Source organism: Pipistrellus kuhlii, unplaced genomic scaffold (genome assembly GCF_014108245.1).
Source record: "Pipistrellus kuhlii isolate mPipKuh1 unplaced genomic scaffold, mPipKuh1.p scaffold_m20_p_2, whole genome shotgun sequence".
Taxonomy (NCBI): domain Eukaryota; kingdom Metazoa; phylum Chordata; class Mammalia; order Chiroptera; family Vespertilionidae; genus Pipistrellus; species Pipistrellus kuhlii.
In genome coordinates, this window is record NW_023425515.1 from 174,299,457 (window position 1) to 174,322,446 (window position 22,990).

The window sequence follows — 22,990 nt, forward strand, 5'->3', positions numbered from 1 at the left end:
TGGAGTCCTAAAAACAGAATGGAAGATCGCAAGAATCAAGTCAAAGATTTGGAACATAAAGAGCCAGAAGACACTCCTCTGCAGACGCAAGAAGGCCAGAGAATCCAGAAAGTTGAAGATAATGTAAGAAACCTCTGGGACAACTTCAAGCGAACCAACATCAGAATTAGGGGGTCCCAGAAGATGAGAGAGAGCAAGATATCGAAAACATACTGAAAGAAATAGTGACAGAAAACTTTCCCCACCTGGTGAAAGAATTAGACTTACAAGTCCAGGAAGCGCACAGAACTCAAAACAAAAAGAATCCAAAGAGGACCACACCAAGACAAATCATAATTAAGATTCCCAGAGCAAAAGACAAAGAGAGAATATTAAAAGAAGCAAGAGCAAAGAAGGTAGTAATCTATAAAGGAGCACCTATACGATTGTCAGCTGATTTCTCAACAGAAACCATGCAGGCCAGACGGGAATGGCAAGAAATATTCAAGGTGATGAATAGCAAGAACCTACAGCCAAAGATAATCTATCCAGCAAAGCTATCACTCAGATTCGAAGGTCAGATAAAGAGCTTCACTAATAAAAACAAGCTAAAGGAGTTCATCACCACCAAACCAGAATTATATGAATTGCTGAAGGGGGTTCTTTCAGAAGAGAAAGTAAATAAAGATAAAAATTATGAACAACAAATACGTAACTATCAACAAGTGAATCTAAAAACCAAGGAAACTAAAAAAAAAAAAATCTGAGGAACAATATTAACTGTTGAATATAATAGAATCAGAGGTATGGAAGGGGACTGAATTGTTTATTCTTGGGGAAAAGGGGAGAGGCGGATGTGGGAAGAGACTGAACATAAACTGTGCACCTATGGATGAGGACAATGGGGGGTGTGGAAAGGGCAGAGGGTGGGGTGAGAAGGGGGAGAGAAAGGAACATTTGTAATAATATGAACAATAAAATTTTATTTAAAAAAAAAAAAATGAATGCTTAAATAAAATACTCCAACCCCTATATAAGTGGATAAAATTTGGCCAAGTAAGAAAAGAAAAAATCAATGACATCTAGAGTTCTACCATCCCCAGAAGACAACCACTATAAACATTTTTGATGCATTGCATTTTGTTATGCGTTATTATGACTAGTTTTTAAACCACTACATGTTAATATACAGTGATATGCATAAAATGTGTACTCTGGTTCAATGCTTTAATATTAATATTTACATATTACTAGAAGTCACTTTAAACAATTTTTATTGGCTACATAATATACAACTTTATAAATATAATTTGCATAACTCTTATACTTTGATGGACAGTGAAGTTACTTCTAATTTTGTGCAATGATGTCATAGTATTAGCTCTGACAGATTCCCAAGTGAACTGCTTGCAAAAATAGTATTAACAGCCTGGCCAGCGTGGCTCAGTGGTTGTGCATCAACCTATGAACCAGGAGGTCACGGTTCTATCCCTGGTCAGGATACATGCCTAGGTTGTGGGCTCCATCCCTAGTGTGCAGCATGCAGGAGGCAGCTAATTAATTATTCTCTCTCATTATTGATAGTTCTATCTCTCTCTCCCTCTCCCTTCCTCTCTGAAATCAATAAAAATATATTTTTAAAATATTATATTTAATTATATTCCTGAAACATGCTCAAAACTGCTTTCTAGAAAATATGTACTAATTTCCACCTGCTCTAAAGGTGAACTCGACTCACAGAACTTATATCAATGTTATAATTTTATTTTAGCTAATGTGATAGACAAATAATGGTGTAACTATTATTTTATTTAGTATTTTTTTAAATGTAAATGAGACTATATGATTTATATAAATACATACACACATTCACCACACAGTCTCCTGTGTCATTTCTTATGTGGATTGCTATTTTTGTGTTTTTCTGTGTTCATTTAACAATAAAATGCACCATCCTCAATTTCTGTTATTCTACTAATACTCTCAATTCAGTATACAAAAGACTACACGATCAAGATTTTTTTAAATCAAGGTAAGTACTTCAAGAACAAGGGGGAATACTTTGTAAAGGGTTCTAATCATAGTGCCGCACAACTGAAACTATCACAAATAATATTATGGTAAATGTAAAATGTCATTAAAAAAAATTTTGTTAAATAAAAAAAAAGAGGGGGGGAGAATAAGAAGAGATTATAGAAACAATACCAACCAATCAATAAACATTATAATTTTTCAACTGAATTCACAAGTCCTATCAGAATTATTAAAAATGTAACATTTTATAATAATTATTGAATTTAATACCTGCTGAATTCCAAGGCACAAGTATAAGATACTATCTGGATCATATTTTTCACCATTTGGTCTCCGCACCTCTTGGATAAATTGGCATAAGCCCACACTCAACTCAGCGAAAGTGCATGACAGAATATCTTCCTTCAGCTTGACAGAGCGGACTGTGGGAAGGTAGAAGACATCGGAAATATTAACTGATAAGAAATATAATGCCTGGCTAGTGGGGGTCAGTGGTTTACAATCGACCTATGAACCAGGAGGTCACAGTCCGAATCCCAGTTAAGGCACATGCCCGGGTTGTGGACTTGATCCCCAGTGTGGGGCATGCAGGAGGCAGCCAATTGATGATTCTTTCATCACTGTTGTTTTTCTCTCTCTCGCCTTTTCCCTTCCTCTCTGAAATTAATTAAAAATTATTAAACAATAACAAAAAAGGAAATATAGTACCATTTACTTAATTCATTGAATAAACACTGGCTACTGTGCCCAAGGTGCTATGGTGTACATTGTTGAATACATGGGTTACAGACAGATCCTGATCTCAAGGTTTTTTTAGTTAAAGAAATAAATGCAATGCAGTATATATGGTGTCACAGATGCTATGATAAGATGTTTATTTAAATGGGATACTATGAAAATAAATGAAAGAAATCTAATAAACAAGAAGGGTCAGGTCAGATTCTGGAGAATGTGACACTAACGTTAAACCCTGAAAGGTGAAGAAGAGTTAAACAGGTAAATAAAGAGTCTGAGCTACTTGTAAAGTTTAAGAAAAAGTAACAAAACCCCTTATATTAACATAATAAACACATGATCAAAAGATACAATTTTACCTTTATAACAAACCTTTAAAATTGGGAGTAGTACCTCAATTTTTTAAGACTTCAATTTCTTAATAATTTTAAATATTTCATTTATAATCTGAAATTGAAAATGATATTACAAATGATCACAACAAAATGAGTTTTACCTCTACAGCCTGACTCTGAGGACTCCTGGGAGAGTGCATGGTCTTGAGCATTTCCTAAGGGGTCAGAACATGGGCTAGACGAGGCATGTTCAATTCCTGAAAGGGAAAATAAATAAATAAATGAATGAATGAATGAGTTTAAATAAAAATGGGGAAAAATTAAGTACAGCCAAAACTAGAGTTTTGTGGGATTTTTGACCTAGTATTTATCCTTTTAGTGTAGATTAATTTATTTATTTGTATTCCCTTTATCCCCTGAGTCAAAATACAAATTCATGCTGTGTATTTACCGCCACATTTCAGATCCCCCTGCTCTTCCTTGGCATTTTTCCACTGAACCCAGTTCTTCCAGGCATTTACCCCATACATGTATTTCAGTGTCATCCCAGACACGGAGCACCCTTGAAAGGCTCCTTGAATAAGACTCCTGGGCTCCACAGGTACTATAGACTTCTTTCGTCCCTGTCAGAATTCCAAAAATACAGAATATAAACTTTAGCCTTGGATCTTTAAGAATCAGCGTTCTCAAAGCTAGAAAGGGCATACATTTACAGAATATGGAAGTTCGTATTAGATCTAAAAGACTCAGAGTTCTTAGAGCTGAAACGACCTTTGGAGAGAAGAAAAAAAAAAAGATGAAATATGGAAGACCACATATGATTATTACTAGCATTTGAGTATTTACCATGGTCCAGTACCTGGACCTACCAATAAGGTAGAATAACATTTACTATCATAAACATAAACTATCAGGTCTGTTTAATGAACATATGAACAGAACATATTCGGGGTATAAAAAAGCCTCAAAAAGTTCTCTAACTATAATGTGATTAAACTAGAAACCAATAATGGAATGATGCTAAGAAAATACTAAAAACTGAAATTAAACAGCACATTTATTAATACCTCATGGGTCAAAGAAGAAACCACCAATACAATTAATAAAATATTTTAAATGTAAGTGAAAATGTAAACAAAATATATCAAAATGTTTGTGATGATGCTAAAACAGTGCTTACAGGAACAGTTATAGCATTAAGATGATTTATGAGAAATGAAAAAGTCTAAAACCAATAATCTATCTTAAGAAACTAGAAAAAGAAGAACACATTGAAACACAAATGAAAAGAAGAACATAATAAAAACAGGAGCAAATATCATTTTAAAAAAGGGTAGAGAAAATGGAATAAAACTAAAATCAGGTTTTTTATAAGATAAAAAAATTGATAAACATCTAGCTAGAATTTTTAAAAAGAGCAAACACAGATTACTAATATGTAATCCAATAGACATAAAAAGGATAGTAAACAAATATCATGAGCATTGTCATTCCAATAAATTTGACATCTTAGATAAAAGAAAAACAATATTTTGGAAGATACAAACTGACAAAGCTTGCTATAGAAGAAATACATAACCTAAATAGCCACAGAAATTGAATTAATAGCTTAAAACCTTCCTACAAAAAAATTCAGAGCAGGCCTCACTGCTGAAATCTGCCCAACAGTTAAAGTACTACTCAGAAATAAAAAGGAATAAACTACTGATACATGAGACACATGGATGAATCTCAAAAACATCATGCCAGCCCTGGCCAGTTTGGCTCAGTAGTTAGAGGATCAACTGCCCACCAAAGGTTCTATGTCCAACTGGGTTACAGATTGGATGCCCAGCCCAGGACAGGGCTCATGCAGGAGGCGACCAATCAATGTGCCTCTTGCTCTCTCTCTAACTCTCCCTCCCTTCTTGCTTCCACTCTCTCTAAAAAAACGAACAAAAACCAATACATAATGTTAAATGAAGGAAGCTAGACACAGAACACTACAAAACGACATGATTCCATGTATATGAAATTTCAGGAAAGGCAACGCAGTACCATTTCAGGCAGACCTGCAAACAGACTGGTGGTTTCTAGGAGTTGGAGATGAAGAAGGATTGCAAAAGATCACAAAGAAACCTTTGGGACTGAGTTAAGAGTTATGATTATGATGGTAGTCTATACTGCATACATTCAAAGCTCATCAAATTGTAGACGTAAAATTTTAAATGTAACTATAACTCAATAGAGCTAAAAAGAAATACAGCTATTATTCTTTTAATTTTGGTATGGGAAAGTCCATATGGACGTCACTATTATACTATACTAGTATCCTGCCACACAGATTCATATACATTGAAAGGAAATTAATTAGAAGAAATATTTTAATATCGCTATTCGCCCTTTCTCTATAATAGAAGTGTCAACCAAATTCACCATTGACAATGACAGACTGAAACACACACATGCGATTGGAGTCAGCAAGAGCTTTATATGTATTGCACATGCGTGAGTCAACTTAGCCTTCTATAGATATAGAATACATTTGCTTAATTAGACCTGCTTTCTCATTTAGCTAAACTTTTCCCAGCCCAGTGAAGTACCTCAACTTCTCTTTTAGGTAATTTTTGGATACACAGCAGTAGATATCAACAGGAAGCAGATTATTATTGTAAAAGGGTAAAATATTTAACTGCAGCAATGTTTGACTGTATTCTGTGCAGTGAGAAAAACTGAAGTTATTTTCAAGGACCACCATTTCTTCTTTTCAGTCAGGACAAGTTTCTAAGCTTTCTAAATATCTGTTTTCTGGTTAATGAAAAGAAAATAGGATCGTACTAAGTCTCCTCTCTATCTACTCAGGACTTCTATGAGGATCAAATGAGATGAGGCACGTGAAAAAGCTTCACAAACATTTGGTTAAACTGTAAAACGTTTGGCTACAAGTTGGGCTGAAGAAACTGCAAGGAGGCTAGTCATTAGGGAGAGGAAGCCACTGTTGCTACATGACGTCACTACCCAACGCTCACAGCAAATGTTTCCGGACTGGGCTGTGGACCGAATTTTGTGCCATGGGGTCTTGGCAGCATTGCCTACAATTTGGTGTGGTGTTGCTTCAAAGTGGTGGCGGGGCCTGTATCCCACTTGGGGGAAGGCGACTGTTAGTTTGACAAGGTCAGGTCCATGGTGTTGCTTATTTTTAAACGAGAGGCCCAGGGCACAGATTTGTGCATCAGTGGGGTCCCTGGCCTGCCCGTTTCAACCCAATCCCTGCAGACCAGCCCAAGGATCCCACCAGTGCACGAATCCATGTACCAGGCCTCTGTTATGCATATAAGAACTTTGGTTAAAATCTTCTCACCCTTCTCTCTCCCCTCTCCCCTCTGAGATTCATCATTCTGTTTCATGTTTCCATGATTGTGTGTTGATCACCTGTACTCTGGTGGTCAGTGCGCGTCATAGCTACGGGTCAAACGGTCACTTAGGCTTTGAAACTAGACTAGAGGTCCGGTGCATGAAAATTCATGCAACGGATGGGGATTCCCTCAGCCCGGCCTGCCCCCCTCACAGTTCGGGAGCGCTCAGGGGATGGGGAGGTGACCCGGTGATTAGGGGAAGGTAACGCCCCATCACACTTCTGCTGCTGCCACTACCGGCAGCACAAGCTTCAGCTGGCCCTGGTTATCTAAGACTTAGACAGCCCTGGGCAGCTGGGCAGCTGCCATCCAAGGCTTGCCTGCGCCTCAGGCTGACCCTAAGCGGCTGGTTAGCCAATATCTAAGGCTTGTCTGCACCTCAGGCATCAGCTAGGCAGCCAACATCCAAGGCTTGCCTGTGTCTCAGGCCAGCCCTGGGCAGCTGGGGGGCTGAGGGTAGGTACGGCCATACCATGCACCTGCTGCACTCTCTGGTTGGGCTGAAAGGACTGGGACTATGGCAGGTCTGAGAGGACTGGGCACTGCCATCTTTGTGATGGTGTGATGGTCAATTTGCATAATCCCTCTTTATTAGACAGGATATATATATGGCCAGTGCACATGATGGCAATTCCTGCGTTGACTGTCTGACCCCTGACACTGGGTATCATAGCTACTATCAGACAGATGGACACTTAGCCTTTTATATATATAGATTATATAATCTAGTGAGCCTCATTATAGTATTTTTAAAAGCTAAATTTAGACTTTAAAGTAAACAAACAAAACAAAGCAGGAAACCTCAATTATAAAAACAAAATGTTAAAAATCCCTGCTGAAAGAAATGTAAAATATAAGATAATGGTTGACTTTAAGAAACACACACACACACACAAACACACACACACACACACACACACACCACGAGGTTGTAAAACAAAGTATGGAGGTTCCTGATCCTGGCAATAGAGAGTTTTGTAAACTGGAATTAATCAGAATAAGGGAACAAAAAGAAAAGTGAATCTGCTGCTTACTCTTCGTCTGGGCTGGGGGAAGCCGTCTCGGTGCCGTCGTCTTGTTCGGGAACGTGCCTGGATTCCCTGCCCTTTACTCAATGGGTCAAAGGATTCTATAAGAATCAGCAGAAAGCATAATGTGAGACAAATAACTCACAGACTTAAAGACTAAGACTGAGAAAGAAAACAGCAGATAATAATCACTATATTCATTATTTTATTTGTAATAACATAAAAATTTTACATATATACTTAAGAGAAATAAAGGATATTATATTTAAAGTAGGAGTTCAGCCAAAACTGGTTTGGCTCAGTGGATAGAGCATCAGCCTGTGGACTGAAAGGTCCCAGGTTCAATTCCAGTCAAGGGCATGTACCTTGGTTGCGGGCACATCCCCAGTATGGGGTGTGCAAGAGGCAGTTTGTCAATGTTTCTCTCATCGATGTTTCTAACTCTCTATCCCTCTCTCTTCCTCTCTGTAAAATATCAATAAAATATAAAAAAATACAATACAATAAAATAAATAATAAAGTAGGAGTTCATAAACAATCAAGAAAACCACCTTTGTTGTTACTGTGGGAAAGCTTAAAAACATACACAAATTAACATCTCAATAAGAACAACATGGTACAAATTAACACCTTTAAAGGCAATAACCATGTGTTCCCTAGATTATCATCATACATTATAATTGCTTTATAATGTCAATTTGGAGTTGTACCAATCTTCTAAAATAAAAGACTTTCAGTGGACAAGTTACACTGTACAAACCTGATGGAAAGTCTGCTTCCAGATCCTGTTCAGTTTCCCCTTTTGAAAACTGCTTCAACTCTGAATCAGCCTCTTGCACGGCATTTGACTTTAAGGCATAATGATTCAATTCTTCCTCCCAGCTATGTGGAGTAGACACTGCCTCTGATTCAAGATCACCACTGTATGTGCTTCCTTGGTCTGAGATTGATAGAAAACACAGCCTCAAAATAAGATAGACTGTTAACACAGCCAGAAACTTTCTGAAACCCCTAAATACCAAAAACAGACATGGTTGAGAACAATTACTTAGGTACACTAAACAGTGAAGTAACTTATTTACCAGTCTCACAGAACTGGATTAAAAATTATTGGTATACAGTTTAAAGTATTATCTCAATCTTTAAAATCAATATTTGAGGGGGGAAACAAAACAATATTTGAGGTAGCTTTTATTATTCTCATTACAAATTAGCACGTAATCATAGACATCTAGTACCCCTAAAATAGCAAAAAATTTCAAATATTTAATCCAAGGATGCTAATACTTTATGGGTATTACTAATAGGACAGTACATAATTCTAAGACCCAAAATATATTTACAATTACAAACCTTTTTCAAATATCTTAGTGTCTAGAAAGAGTTCCTGTTCAGAAGTTTGGGATCCTAAAGAAAAAGAAAAGCACATAGTAAATAATTTATATGTATACACAAAGCCAACAGCATCAAAATAAAATGGTGGTACTACATACATGAATCACAGAGAGAGTTCTAAAAAAATAACCTTCATATGCAGAAAGAATGTTTCATTATAAAAGTAGGCATAGTAGTAAATGAAGTTAAATAATGACATAACAGCAGTTCAACTTCTAGGTAGCAGTATGAAAGAAGTCATGACAAAAGACACCTTTACTTAGCATTGTTGCACTTGTGTGCTACCTGAAATTCTTCCTCACCACCATCACTCACACACACACACACACACACACACCCCATATTCACAGATTGACAAATCTGTTTAAATTCCTTCCTACCTCTAAAATATAAGATGCTGTAACACTGCATTGGAAAACTAACAGAATTAGAATATAAGTTACATGAGCAGCCTCCACATGGAATTAAACAGAACACAGTTCTATCAATTAAACTATCAATTATAAACTATTTTAAAGGTAAGAAGCTAGCACTGGTCAGTGTGGGGTTCAGTTTTTTTAATATCATCTCATGTACCAAAAAGTTGGTAGTTTGATTCCAAGTCAGAGCACATGCCCAGGTTTCAGGCTTGATTCCCAGTAGGGGCGTGCAGGAGGCAGCCAATCAATATTTATCTTTCACATTGCTGCTTCTTTCTCTTCCGCTCCCTTCCTCTCTCTCTAAAATCAATAAAAACATATATTTTAAAAAATAAAAGAAGCGTAAGGATTCAAAGTAATAAAAACTATTTTTTTAAAGACCCAGAAAAATTACTTCTTTCCCTGAAATCAAAAATAAGTTAGCCAGATCCCTTAAGTTGAAATTCATTTTTCCCTCCGTTATGTTTTTAAACTATTTTATTTTACTTACACTATAGTGATTACAACTATCTGTCTTGAAGCTTAGTTTTGAAAGTTGTTCTGTCAAATTCCTATTGTAGGTTAAGGCAAAGTCACTATATTTGTACAGAGGAAACACTTGATAAATGTTAACTATTAACATGAATGTAGAAGCCAATTTAAATTGAGGTTTACCAATAGGAATCGCCTAAACTCCCAAACCAAATATAATATCAGAGAGTTAGAAGATAAGCATAGGGACAATATTCTAAGATATTAAAATTCATATATAAATGGATCAGAATTATGAGACCATACACTAAAGAACAAAATGAGACCAGAAACACTGGAATTAACAAATACACTTTTTACTCATCACTCAGAACATATATGCCTTAAAAACTTACTGGCAACACAACAGAAAACAGTTTTTCGAATGCTACAGTGTTCAAAAATTATCTAGCATTTGTTATGTAAAATCAAATCCCAGTTAGCTTTGTAAAAACTTACTGAAAAAAAACACCCAAAACTTGTCAGAAAAGAATGATATTTTGGCTCATCAGTGATATATTAAAAGGCCTTTGTGAAAATTCACTGATGTCAACTATCTTAAACACCATTTTATCCCTCTCTTCTTATTATAATATACTAGTGGCCCAATGCACGGATTCATGCACATTGAAAGGGTATTAATTAGAAGAAATAATTTAATATATTAATAAATATTTTAATAAATAAGTACTTGTCGAAGACTGTTCTTCAGACATTTTCCGTCGACGACGCCGGCTTCTTTCAGTTTCAGAAGTACGTTGAGCCAACAGTTGTTCTTCAGACATATTCTGTCGATGACGTCGCTTTCTTTCAGCTTCAGAAGTACCTTGTGCCAATCGTTCTTCAGACATATTCTGTCGACGAAGCTGGCTTCTTTCGGCTTCAGAGGTGTGTTGTGGCAACAGTTGGTCTTCACACATATTCTGTTGATGATGCCGCTTTCTTTCGGCTTCAGAATGTCAACAAAAACAACCAAATTTATGATCGACAATGACAGATCGAAACACACGTGTGCCATTGGCACCAGCGAGAATATGTATTGCACATGCTCGAGTCAACTTAGCCTTTTATATCTATACTATATTTACTATACTAGGAGCTCTTTGGCCTGTCTTGTGGGGATCTGGAGGAAACCAACTCTCTGACACCCCCCCAAGGGGTCCTGGAATATGAGAGGGCACAGGCCAGACCAACTGACCCCAATGGCGCACAATCGGGGTCGAGGAGAGACCATGGGAAGTTGGCTGGCCAGGAGGAACCTCAGGAGGGCTCCAGGGCATGTTCAGCCAGTACCACCCAGTCCCGAATTGCCAGGTCCCCAGCAGCAAGCTAACCTACCATTAGGAGTGCCTGCCCCCATGTGATCAATGTGCATCACAGAAACAGGTCGAATGGTCCTAAAGACAATTAGCATATTAGGATTTTATACATTAAAGGCTAATATGCAAAGTGTCTATCCTGTTAATGACAGTCATTTAGCTCCAGCTTCCTTTCCCTAGTGACTACTAGCCTCCTAACAGTTTCTTCAACCCAGGAGTCCAACTTGCTTTATAGCCAGGTACAAACATCTCACATTTTAACCAAATGTCTGTGAAGTATTTTCCTGTGCCTCATCTCATTTGATCAACACAGAACTTCTCGAGTAGGTAGATAGGAGAATCAGTGGAATCCTAATTTCTTTTCATTAGCCAGAAAACAGATGTTTAGAAAGCTTAGAAACTTGTCCTGACTGAAAAGAAGAAATAGTGGACCTTGAAAATGACTTCAGTTTTTCTCACTGCACAGAATGCAATCAAACACTGCTGCAGCCAAATATTTAACACTTTGTTCTCCCTGCGTGAACTACAATAATAATCTGCTTCATGTTGATATTTACTGTTGTATTGCCTGAAAGAGAAGTTAGGGTGCTTCACTGGGCTGGAAAAAATTTAGGTAAATCACAAAGCAGGTCTAATTAAGCAAGTTTATTCTTTTGTTTTGTTTAATGTATTTCTTTATTGATTTATAGAGAGGAAGGAAGAGTGAAAGAGACAGAAACAACAATGATGAGAGAATCATTGATTGGCTGCCTCCTACTGGGGATCGAGCCTGTAACCAGGGCATGTGCCCTTGGCCAGAATTGAACCTGGAACCCTTCAGTCCCCAGGCCGATACTCTATCCATTGAGCAAAATCAGTTAGGGCATAAGCAAATTTATTCCATATCTATAAAAGGTTAGGTTGACTCACACATGTGCAATACATATAAAGCTCTTGCTGGCACAAATCACACGTCATGTATTTCAATCTGTCATTGTCGATCATGACTTTGGTTGACCCTTCTATTATAGAGAAAGGGCGAATAGCGATATTAAAATATTTCTTCTAATTAATTTCATTTCAATATGCATGAATCCGTGCACAGGCCACTAGTATATAAATAAAATTATTATAATAGATTATGCAGATCTATAATAAAGAGTAAAATATTTAACTGTATAAGTGTTTGACTATATTCTGAGCAGTGAGAAAATGTAAAGTCAGTTTCAGGTACTACCATTTCTTACTTCTCAGTTAGGGCAAGTTTCTAAACTTTCTAAACCTCCGTTTTTCAGCTAATGAAAAAATAACTAGGATTCTACTGAGTCTCCTATCTACCTACTCCATGACTGCTGTGAGGATCAAATGAGATAAAGCCTGGGAAAACACTTCATAGACATTTGATTAAAGTGTGAAATGTTCGTTATAAAGCAAGTCCGGTTCCTGGGCTGAAGAAACTGCAAGGAGGCTAGTGGTCGCTAGGGAGAGAAAGCTGGGCATTGCTTCGAGATGTCATTACCCAAAGCCCACAGCAACCATTTCTGGGCTGAGCTGGGATGTGGGCTGCATTTTACACCATGGGATCTTGGCAGCGTTGGCTGCGATTTGGTGAGGTGTTGCTCCAGAGTGGTGGTGAGGCCCATGTCCCATTTTGGGGAAGCAGTGTGTTAGTTTGTTGACGCCAGGTCCATGGTGCTGTTTATTTTTGTTTTGTTTTTTAAATATATTTTTATTGATTTCAGGGAGGGAAGGAGAGGAACAGAGAGATAGAAACATCAATGATGAGAGGGAATCATTGGTTGGCTGTCTCCTGCACATTCATTGCACCGAGCCCGAAATCAAGGCATGTGCCCTTGAACAGAATCGAACCTGAGACCCTTCGGTCCCCAGGCCAATGCTCTATCCACTGAGCCAAACCAGCTAGGGAGCCGTTTATTTTTAAATGGCCAAAGCACGTCATGGCAGCTCATGCATTGGAGTCTGCCCCTGTTGTTCAGTGCACATCATAGCGATATTGGAGGTTAGAGGGAAAGAGTACACTTAGCCTTTTTTATATAGAGATCATTTCTTATATCCAAAATTCAGGAGCTTCTAATTGAGGCTTCAGAAATCTATATTACTGAGTTCTGATTATTATATCATTTACTTTGGAGTCAGACAGATCTGGATTCAACTTCTGGTTCATTTACTTCCTGATTGTATAGCCTGGACAAGTAAAATATCCTATTTTCAACTGAGGAATCTGAAGGAAACAGTAATTCCACCCAATAGGAATGTTGTAACATTAAACGGGGTGAGTACATAGTGAATGTGGGACAATGCCTAGACTATGGTAAGCATATAAATGTTAACTATTGTTATTATAATTATTCTACCCAGAATAAGATTTATGTATCAATTACTTGAGCCAATAGTTTTCCATCCTGCTACTAACATGCTAGTTATTACAAAACTAGAGGCCTGGTGCATGAATTTGTGCACAGGTGTGGTACAGCAGCCGCCTCAGCCTTGATAGGGGCTGGCCAGCAGGTGGAGGAGGGAGAGGAAGACGCAGGAAGTTAGAAACCAGCCCCGCCCCCATTGAGCCAGTTGGCCGGCCACAGTACATGTCATAGCAACCAGTTCCAATCACTTGACTTTTATACACAGAGATACGAATTCTTATCTGAGGACCATGATTTCAATACACGGATTAAATAAAAAAATCATCACAAAACTTAGATTTATGGTTTTCTGGAATCATTAACACTAAAAACTGTATTGAATATCAGCACTTAGTTTCCTTCATTAAAAAATCAGAACTTTCAGAGATATCAACAAGGTTAATAAATCCACACACTTGGTATTTAAACACAACAAAATGTTTAGGAACACCTTTACTCCCAGATCTCTAAAATTACTTGTTACATGAAAATGTGTAGGGGTATTTTTTCTTTCTTTACTTTAAAATTATACCAACCTCCCTGAGATAGAGTCTTCTTCTCTTCATCTTCTACAATCATTTCTGCCATCTCAAGGAGATCAGCTTCAAATGAATGTGAAGGAAGCTTTTCGTTAAGGTCTTCAATACTCTCAGTGGTTTTATCTTCATTATCCGTTGAGGATGGAATAAGCATAGGGACAGGCATCTGAAAGATCAAAAATGGACTGAAGAATTTCTTGAGCAATAGGTTCATCATCAAAAGTATTATTTGTGAGATGATTTAAGTACTAAAATAAACAAATTTAAGATATTTTTCTATTGCTGATAATTAAAGTACTATTGCTGGTTTATTTTTATAAGAATAGAGCCATTTAAATAAAAATTCAGTATGAACTTTCCTACAAACTCAACATGTGTGTCTGAATTCTTCACATGGAAAATTATTTAACACACCTTTGTTTTGCTTTTGATATTTCTTGCTTAATATTTTCACACAACTGTTTCCTTAAAAATTCAATACTGAGGAAAAGTATATTTCTAATAATAAAATCAACATTTTTCTTTAATAAAAAGTAAGAATCATGTAAATCACAATGTTCATCTTTTCAACCTTTCTAGAATCTAGTGTTCTGACACACACATAACTTCTAATCTTTTTCTATCTGAGATTTATGGTTTTGGGGAATCATTAACATTAAAAACTGTATTGAATATCAGTATTTAGTTGTATGAAACAATATAAAAAAGCTACCTTATAGCCTTCCGTCAAACGGTAAGTTACAAATAGAAGCAGTCCTTTACATATTCCACATTAAATAATATGGTTATACATTAATAGCTAACCAGAGTCAGGTGTATTTTACCAACAAGTGAAAATTTTTTTATGAGACTTGTTAAAATTTTATTAGAGGAAAAGATGTACTGACTTAATCTTAGCATCTGCATAATTACTCACTGGAACTGGAATTCCAAATGGGACTGGGGCATACTGAGTATACAGATGAAGAGGTATGGGCACAAACACTGGTACAGGAATCGGCACCACAATGACCTGGGACAAGCTTTGAGTGTCTTCTAATGAAGAAAAGCACAAAAACAAAGAGGGTTAGAAACAACATTTTAATAATTACTTAATAAATATTTTTTAAAAGTATACAGAGTTTTATAGTTCAAGAGAAATATAATCTGTGATACTAGGTGTTCATAAAAAGAAGAAATGCCCTGGTTTGGTTCAATGGATAGAATGTCGGCGTGCAGCCGAGACCGGTTGGCTCAGTGGTAGAGCGTCGGTCGGCGGACTGAAAGGTCCCAGGTTCGATTCCGGTCAAGGGCATGTACGTTGGTTGCGGGCACATCCCCGGTAGGGGGGTGCAAGAGGCAGGTAGTTGGTGTTTCTCTCTCATTGACGTTTCTAGTTCTCTATCTCTCTCCCTTCCTCTCTGTAAAAAAATCAATAAAATATATATTTAATTAAAAAAAAAAAAAAAAAAAAAAAAAAAAAAAAGAATGTCAACGTGCAGACTGAAGGGTTCCAGGTTCAATTCCAGTCAAGGAAACATGCCCAGATTTCGGGCTCAATCCTCAGTGTGAGATGTGCAGGAGGCAGCTGATAAATAAATCTCTCTCATCACTGATATTTTATCTTTCTCCCTCTCCCTTCCTCTCTGAAATCAATAAAAATATATTCTTTTTAAAAATATATATATATTTTATTGATTTTTTACAGAGAGGAAGGGAGAGAGATAGAGAGCTAGAAACGTCAATGAGAGAGAAACATTGACCAGCTGCCTCTTGCACACCTCCTACTGGGGATGTACCCACAACCCACATACATGCCCCTGACCGCAATCGAACCTGGGACGCTTCAGTCCACAGACCGACGCTCTACCACTGAGCCAACCGGTTTCGGCAAAATATATTCTTAAAAAACAAAAAAAAAGACGAAGAAAAAATAACTAAAGTAGCAAAGAAAGGTTTGAGTATAGCACTAACAAAAAAGTGGGCAACACAATGATTATCAATTATATAAAGATAAAATTAATGAAAGATATAATGTGGATGAATAAAGGGAAGGATGGGAACAGTGATCACAGATGAGGGGTATGGAAAACTGTTAACACGAATAAGTAGATTATGTTAAAGAGCAGACTGAATAAGTAGAATGGCCATTTTTGTGAAATCATTTCTAGTAGTAGTGGGGAACAATTACAGATACTTTAGCACAAAATAATGTGACAAAAATAGCATTAAAGAGATTAACTTGGATGCCAGCAGTACACAGAGTAAAAGTATAAAAGTGTAAAAGTAGGAGAAATTATAATATGTAGAGCTAACACGCCGAGGCCAGTTTGGCTCAATGGATAGAGCGTTTGGCTTTGGGCCTGAAGGGTCCCGGGTTCGATTCCAGTCAAGGGCATGTACCTTGGTTGCGGGCATATCCCCAGTGGTGGGTGTGCAAGAGGCAGTTGATCGATGACTCTCTCTCATTGATGTTTCTAACTCTCTATCTCTCCCCCTTCCTCTCTGTAAAAATCAATAAAATATATTTTAAAAAATATGTAGAGCTAACATGATGAAGGCTTGAACTAGGGTGATAATGAGACCTAGAAAGAATGTGTGTGTGTGTATGTGTGTGTATGACTAGCGGTCCCATACACAAAATTCATGCACGGATAGGGTCCCTAGGCCTGACTGGTGATCAGGGCTGATTGGGGCCTTCCAGCTGCTGGCCAGGGCCTTCCTTCATTCTGCGCCATCCCCTTGTGGTCAATGCACATCATAGCAAGCAATTGAACTCCTTGTCTCCAGAACTCTTGTGGGGACACTTTGCATATTAGCCTTTTATATATAGAGAGAGAGATGCTAAAATATTGGAAACAGTGTCTTATATTAATTTTTTCTCCCAAAGTTTCACTAGGTCTTATTTTCAGGGGATGTCTTATCTTTCCATGCGCTAGGTCTTATTTTTGGAGGATGTCTTATTTTCGGGGAACACGGTAACCTAATATGAGCAGAGAAAAGTAGGAAAGATGGAGGACTCATGTAATTATTTAATAAATATCTTTAGAGTCCTTTCTTTGTGCCAGAAAAATATGCTAACTATAAAATCATTAATGTAGGAGAAAAATCATGCTAGTCACAAAAAGTGGAAAGCTGACAATTCAATTAGGGTTACAAGTAGGAAATAATACAAGATAAGTTTTATCATGGTGCAGTGAATGTAAAAAGAGTTACCAGAATAGAGATGTCTGATAACCAAAGTACATAACACAAAATAAGAAACTATTGATATAATAAAAATATAGGACTAAGTCACTTATAGCCTGCTATGCAATGTGGTCCATGGACCAGCAGCATTGACATCATACAGGAGCTTGTGAAAAATGTAAAGTCTTAGGACTAACTGAATCAGAATCTACATATTAAGATCCTAAAGTAATTCATATGCACATTAATGTTTGAGAAACACTGGCCTATGGGATAACCTGCCAGGATCTAGGAATACATGATTCCTTTCCAACTGAAAAATTCTGGGACTTATATTTAGCAACAGGAATAGAAGAGCTCCACAGACCCATTCCCCAGTGAAACAAGCAAAGCTGGTAAAAACTGCTAAAAACAACCATTTACATTATTTGAAAATTGTCCTTAGGGCATACAGCAAATGGAAAAATATTTTCTCGGGAAAATCTACTGACATTCAATAAGAAGAGCGGTAGTCGCCGAAACCGGTTTGGCTCAGTGGTAGAGCGTCGGTCTGCGGATTGAAGGGTCCCGGGTTCGAATCCGGTCAGGGGCATGTACATTGGTTGCGGGCACATCCCCAGTAGGGGATGTGCAAGAGGCAGCTGATGTTTCTCTCTCATCGACGTTTCTAGCTCTCTATCTCTCTCCCTTCCTCTGTAAAAAAAAATCAATAAAATATAATAAAAATAAAAATAAAATAAAAAGAAGAGGAGTGGTAGTCTATAACAGCTGATTCACCACCTGCTTCATATCCCCATTCAACAGACTGAAGCTGCATTCTGGGGGTGGATGTAATCAGGAAGAATGGCTTCTCTTCAGTCAGTTCCCAATCAAGGATTACTATATCTCACCAGGAGGAGCAGGCCAACATTACTTCTCATCTCTTGCAACTACAAGTTTAAGAAGTTAATTTCCTGGTGAATGCTCCCTTCCTTCACTCAGCTCCCACTCACAAGATAGAAGCCCGACTACAGGAATGGTAGGCTAAGAATAGTGGAGTCCAAACAACCTCACTCCAGATTTATGGGGCAAAGATTCCATACTGGGACAAGCAAGCTGAGAAGATCAGAGGCTAGAGGTGGCTCAATGATTATACTGGAGGACGGGGTGTGGAGGGGGAAGGTAGCTCATAAGGAAAGAAGCCTTGAAGCTCTCCTTAAAGAAATTTATTTTATTTGAAAAAGAGTATAAAAAAAAGTTCAAGCCTAAGGGGAAGGCAATAGCTACTTTTGAAGAAAACCAAGATGGAAGCATAGGTAAACACCTGAAATTGCTGCCCTGCACAACCACTTTAAAACTACAACTAAAAGACAAAACGGGTATCATCCAGAACCACAGGACAGCTGGCTGAGTGGAAATTCTACAAGTAGAAGGGAAGAGAAAAGCACAGTGAGACTCAGAGAAGAAGTGGAGGTGCAGAAGTGAATTGCAGTTACAGAGGCATCCATGGGCACGGAAAGGGCTGGCAACTGAGTACGCTGTTGTCTTTTTTAATAAGGAGGGAGACACAAGCTCTGACTGCTCTAAACTCGTTCCAGGGAGGGAGGGAACTATGGGCACCCAGATTTATATGGGGAGAAACTGGACTGTCTGGCATCGGGTGGAACTTGAAGGCAGCTTTCTCTCAGAGGTGCCACAGAACACAGAGACACAGGACATCTTCCAGGCAGGGCTAATGATCAGCCATTGCTGTTTGCTCCACCCTGGTGATTCCCTGGGACCCCGCCCCACCCAATTTGTACACAGAAGCTTTTGCATATGAATGGCCTGCCCCTTTGCAATCTGAAACCTAACATACTGCAGATGGGTCAAAAAGCCCAAGAGCCTCCAAAAGAAGACTCAAGACTCCACAGCAGCTTGCATTGCTTCACAGCCTGGCCTCATCTGGGCACCTCCAAACCCTAAACAAAAAGAAATCAGCAGATCTCTTTGTAGCTCCTGCTGGGTGGCCTCTCTCCTTGGAGATTCAAGAGCTAATGTATCCAGTGGTAAGAGAGAGAGACCATCCAGACTACAACTCTTCAGATCCATAAGAGACACATTCAGGGGGAAAACTCAGTGAGCACCAAAGCTCCACTGAAGCAAGTCTTGCCACATAAGGGCATCTGCAGCACAGAAGTTCTCCCATAATAGACACAACTGATCCTCACAGCAAATTGGCCTGGAGGAAAATTCCTCCCAGTGATACCAACAACAATCAAGGCTTAACTACAATAAGACTGTGCACACAGCCCATAAAGGGGTGCACCAAGAGTGGCCACCTCAAGTAATTAGTAAGGCTGAGCCACTGGGCACTCTAGGATACTTAGTACACAAAGCCATGCTATCAACACAGGGAAGCAGCCAAAATGCTTCCAAAATGGAGACAAAGGCCGAAACCGGTTCGGCTCAGTGGTTAGAGCATCGGCCTGCGGACTGAAGGGTCCCAGGTTCGATTCTAGTCAAGGGCATGTGCCTTGGTTGTGGGCGCATTCCCAGTGGGGGGTGTGCAGGAGGCAGCTGATCAGTGTTTCTCTCTCACTGATGTTTCTGGCTCTCTATCCCTCTCTCTTCCTCTCTGTAAAAAATCAATAAAATATATATATTTTTTAAAATGGAGACAAAGAAACAGGTCACAAATAAAGGAAATGGAGGATATAGAGTTCAAAACTACAGTTATAAGGTTACTCAAGAATCTTCTAGAAACCGCTGATAAATTTAGTGAGACTCTCAAGGTTATGAAAAAGGACCAATTAGAAATTAAACATACACTGCTGAAATAAAGAATAATATACACAGATCCAACAGGAGACTAGAGAATACCAAGAATCAAGTCAAAGATTTGAAATATGAAGAAGCAAAAAACACCCAACTGGTAAAGTAAAAAGAATCCAAAAATACGAAGACAGGATAAGGAGCTTCTGGGACAACCTTAAGTGTACCAACTTCCCAATTATGGGGATGCCAGAAGAAGAGAAAAAGCAAGATGCTGAAAACCTATTTGAAAAAATGACAGAAAATGTGCCCTACCTGGTGAAATAAATAGACTTACAAGTCCAAGAAGTGCAAAGAACTCCAAACAAAAGGAATCCAAAGAGGACCACACCAAGCCACATCATAATTAAAATGTCAAGAGCAAAAGACAAAGAGAGAATATTAAAAGCAGCAAGAGAACAACAGTTAGTTATCTATAAGGGAGAACATATGAGTGTCAGCTGATTTCTCAACAGAAACTATGCAGACCAGACGGGAGTGGCAAGAAATATTCCAAATGATGAATAGCAAGAACCTACAACCAAGATTACTCTACTCAGCAAAGCTATCATCCAGAATTGAAGGTCAGATAAAGAGCTTAACAGATAAGAAAAAAGCTAAAGGAGTTTATCACCGCCAAACCAGTATTATATGAAATACTGAAGGGCATTCTTTAAGAGGAGGAAGAAGAAGAAAAAGGTAAAGACAAAAATTATGAACAAGTTTGTATACTTGCCTAGTGTGTGTTTGTTGGGAGGGGGGGGGTTGTGTGTGTGGGAAGAGACCGGACAAAAATCATACACCTATGGATGAGGACAATGGGGGAGAAGGTAAGGACAGAGTATGGGGTAGAACCGGGTGGAGGGGAACTATGAAGGGGGAAAAAGAGAAACAACTGTAACAATAAAAACAATAAAGATTTATTAGAAAGAAGAAAAAAGAAATGAATGAGAAATGAAAAAAAAAGTTACTCGTAATTAAGAGCCTATCTATATAATTCCAGTAAGTCCATACTTACTCCCAGATATTAAGGAAATTAAATGAAATGTTCACAGTATGGTATAATCAATTAACTACCTTCTCTCTGTCATAACTTATTAAGTCTCAGATGGTAAAAATACCTAACTCACAGGGATGTTGTGAAAACTAAATTCAACAATGTATATTAGCAACCAAACACATTACCTAGGAAATAGCAGGCACTCGATTAATATAGGCAGACCCCACATTCCTTTTCCTTAAAAAAAATTAAATGAAGAAAGTACAAGAACTATACCTGTCTGGCATTCTTTGTTTTGGGTATGTGGTTTGCATGAGGTGGCTTTAGTCTGTGTAATGGGTTTGCATAATAAAGCTTTATTCTTCAAAAGTCGTGGAGGCTGGGAAGGTGGCAGTTTCAGGGCATCTGTTTGTGTACTTGCCTAGTTAAAAACAAAATCAAAAGAAATAAAAAAATTAATCAAAGAAACTAAAGACATTTTAAAAAGCTTACCATTACACAAAAGTTATAATTTCTAAATGAATATTATATTAGAATTATATGGAAAACACTCCTGAAATAGTATACATTCCTGAAATAGCAATACAGGAATATTTTAATAACTACATATTGATTCTAAATATATGTATTTACCAATTTTATTTACCAAAAAAAATGCTATTTCTATTACTGTAAACCATTGTTAATTAAGCACAAAGCTGGTAGAGTTTAAAATGAGAACTGTTTTTCTTGACTAAGTCTTAGAAGCCTTAGTTTCAAGATACCTAGAAATAACAGAATCATTTATGATCACTTCAGGGACTTGAAAATAAGACAATACCAATGGTATCCCAGAGACCATGAAACATTTAAGTCATAAGATTTTTCTCATTATTTATTTTAAGAGAAAAGCAAAAAATATTGAGTTTAAAAGAAAAGTAATGCTTGTTTACCGCATACTCTTCACTGGGTAGAAAACAAACTACATTTTATAAACATCTTATTTACAATCTGACTACATTACAAATACTCCCAAAAACTTTTATGCCAGACTTCTGTGTAATTAACTTTAATTCTGTACAACAATAAAAATCTTCAATAAATACAAAGATAGCAAGCGTTCAAAGAAATTAAAGTGTATAAAATACATAATTAAGTAACCAAAAATCCTATTTCTGAACAAATATTTAAGTGAGCTCACAAAATGTATTCTATATAAATAAATAATAATAAAGAGCAAAGTAGTTTAGACATATTTATCTGACATCAAAATGGAACATAAATACAGTGGCAATACAAATAAAAATAAAACTTACATCCCCAATGATTTTTGCTGTTACTGTTGGAACTGCACCTGATATAAATTAAAATATATATTTAAGATCTTACACAATTAAACATTAGCATTAAAAGCTGATTATTAGATAACTATTGGCCCAGTGCATGAAATTTGTGCACTGATAGGGTCCCTAGCAGCTGCCAGCTGGCAGCTGGGGCGTCCCCTTCCTTTCCCTGCTGGCCGCACCCCCTGGTCAAACTCCTGGACAAAATCTGCATAGTACTCTTTGTCTCTCATAATAAAAACATGCACTACCTTAATTTAATTCATGTAAAGACTAGCATCTAAAGTATGAGAAAAAAATATCTGGAAATTATGAAAATACTAATGCCTACCAGCCCACAGTGAGCCACCATTCCTAATATGAATACATTCAAAATCCTATATAATAAAAAGCTAATATGCAAATTGTCCCCTAGACTGGAAGTTCGACCAGGGGGCAGGGCCAGCCTACCAACTGCCGTTGACCCCTCCCCAAGTCGGCCCTACTCCCAGTTGGCGCCCCAACCCCAATTGGGGCTGGCCAGCGAGACTCCACCATGCAGGAACTGGTGCACCAGGCCTCTAATATGATAATGACCACTGATGGCAAAAAGATAGAGAACCACTATATTCACCTCAAAAAGGCTAAATAAATGCTTT

At 37.7% G+C, this 22,990-nt stretch overlaps 1 protein-coding gene across 19 annotated transcripts in view; it reads right to left on the reverse strand.

The window, feature by feature from the left end:
* The window catches only part of ZMYM4 (zinc finger MYM-type containing 4), a 135,265-nt gene that overhangs the window by 15,087 nt on the left and 97,188 nt on the right, over positions 1–22,990 (reverse strand). For 15 of the 19 annotated variants that reach the window (XM_045584872.1, XM_036444171.2, XM_045584862.1 and 12 more), the window contains 11 exons: positions 22,326–22,363; positions 21,307–21,451; positions 15,007–15,125; positions 14,088–14,256; positions 10,522–10,779; positions 8,860–8,913; positions 8,267–8,446; positions 7,513–7,607; positions 3,535–3,706; positions 3,245–3,340; positions 2,284–2,435 (listed from right to left, as the gene is read on the reverse strand). In XM_045584872.1, the coding sequence (XP_045440828.1) occupies positions 2,284–2,435; positions 3,245–3,340; positions 3,535–3,706; positions 7,513–7,607; positions 8,267–8,446; positions 8,860–8,913; positions 10,522–10,779; positions 14,088–14,256; positions 15,007–15,125; positions 21,307–21,451; positions 22,326–22,363 (1,478 nt within the window). Of the gene's footprint in view, positions 1–2,283; positions 2,436–3,244; positions 3,341–3,534; positions 3,707–7,512; positions 7,608–8,266; positions 8,447–8,859; positions 8,914–10,521; positions 10,780–14,087; positions 14,257–15,006; positions 15,126–21,306; positions 21,452–22,325; positions 22,364–22,990 lie in introns of those variants that run through there. The other 4 variants (XM_036444179.2, XM_036444178.2, XM_045584871.1 and 1 more) reach the window with 2 other exon arrangements.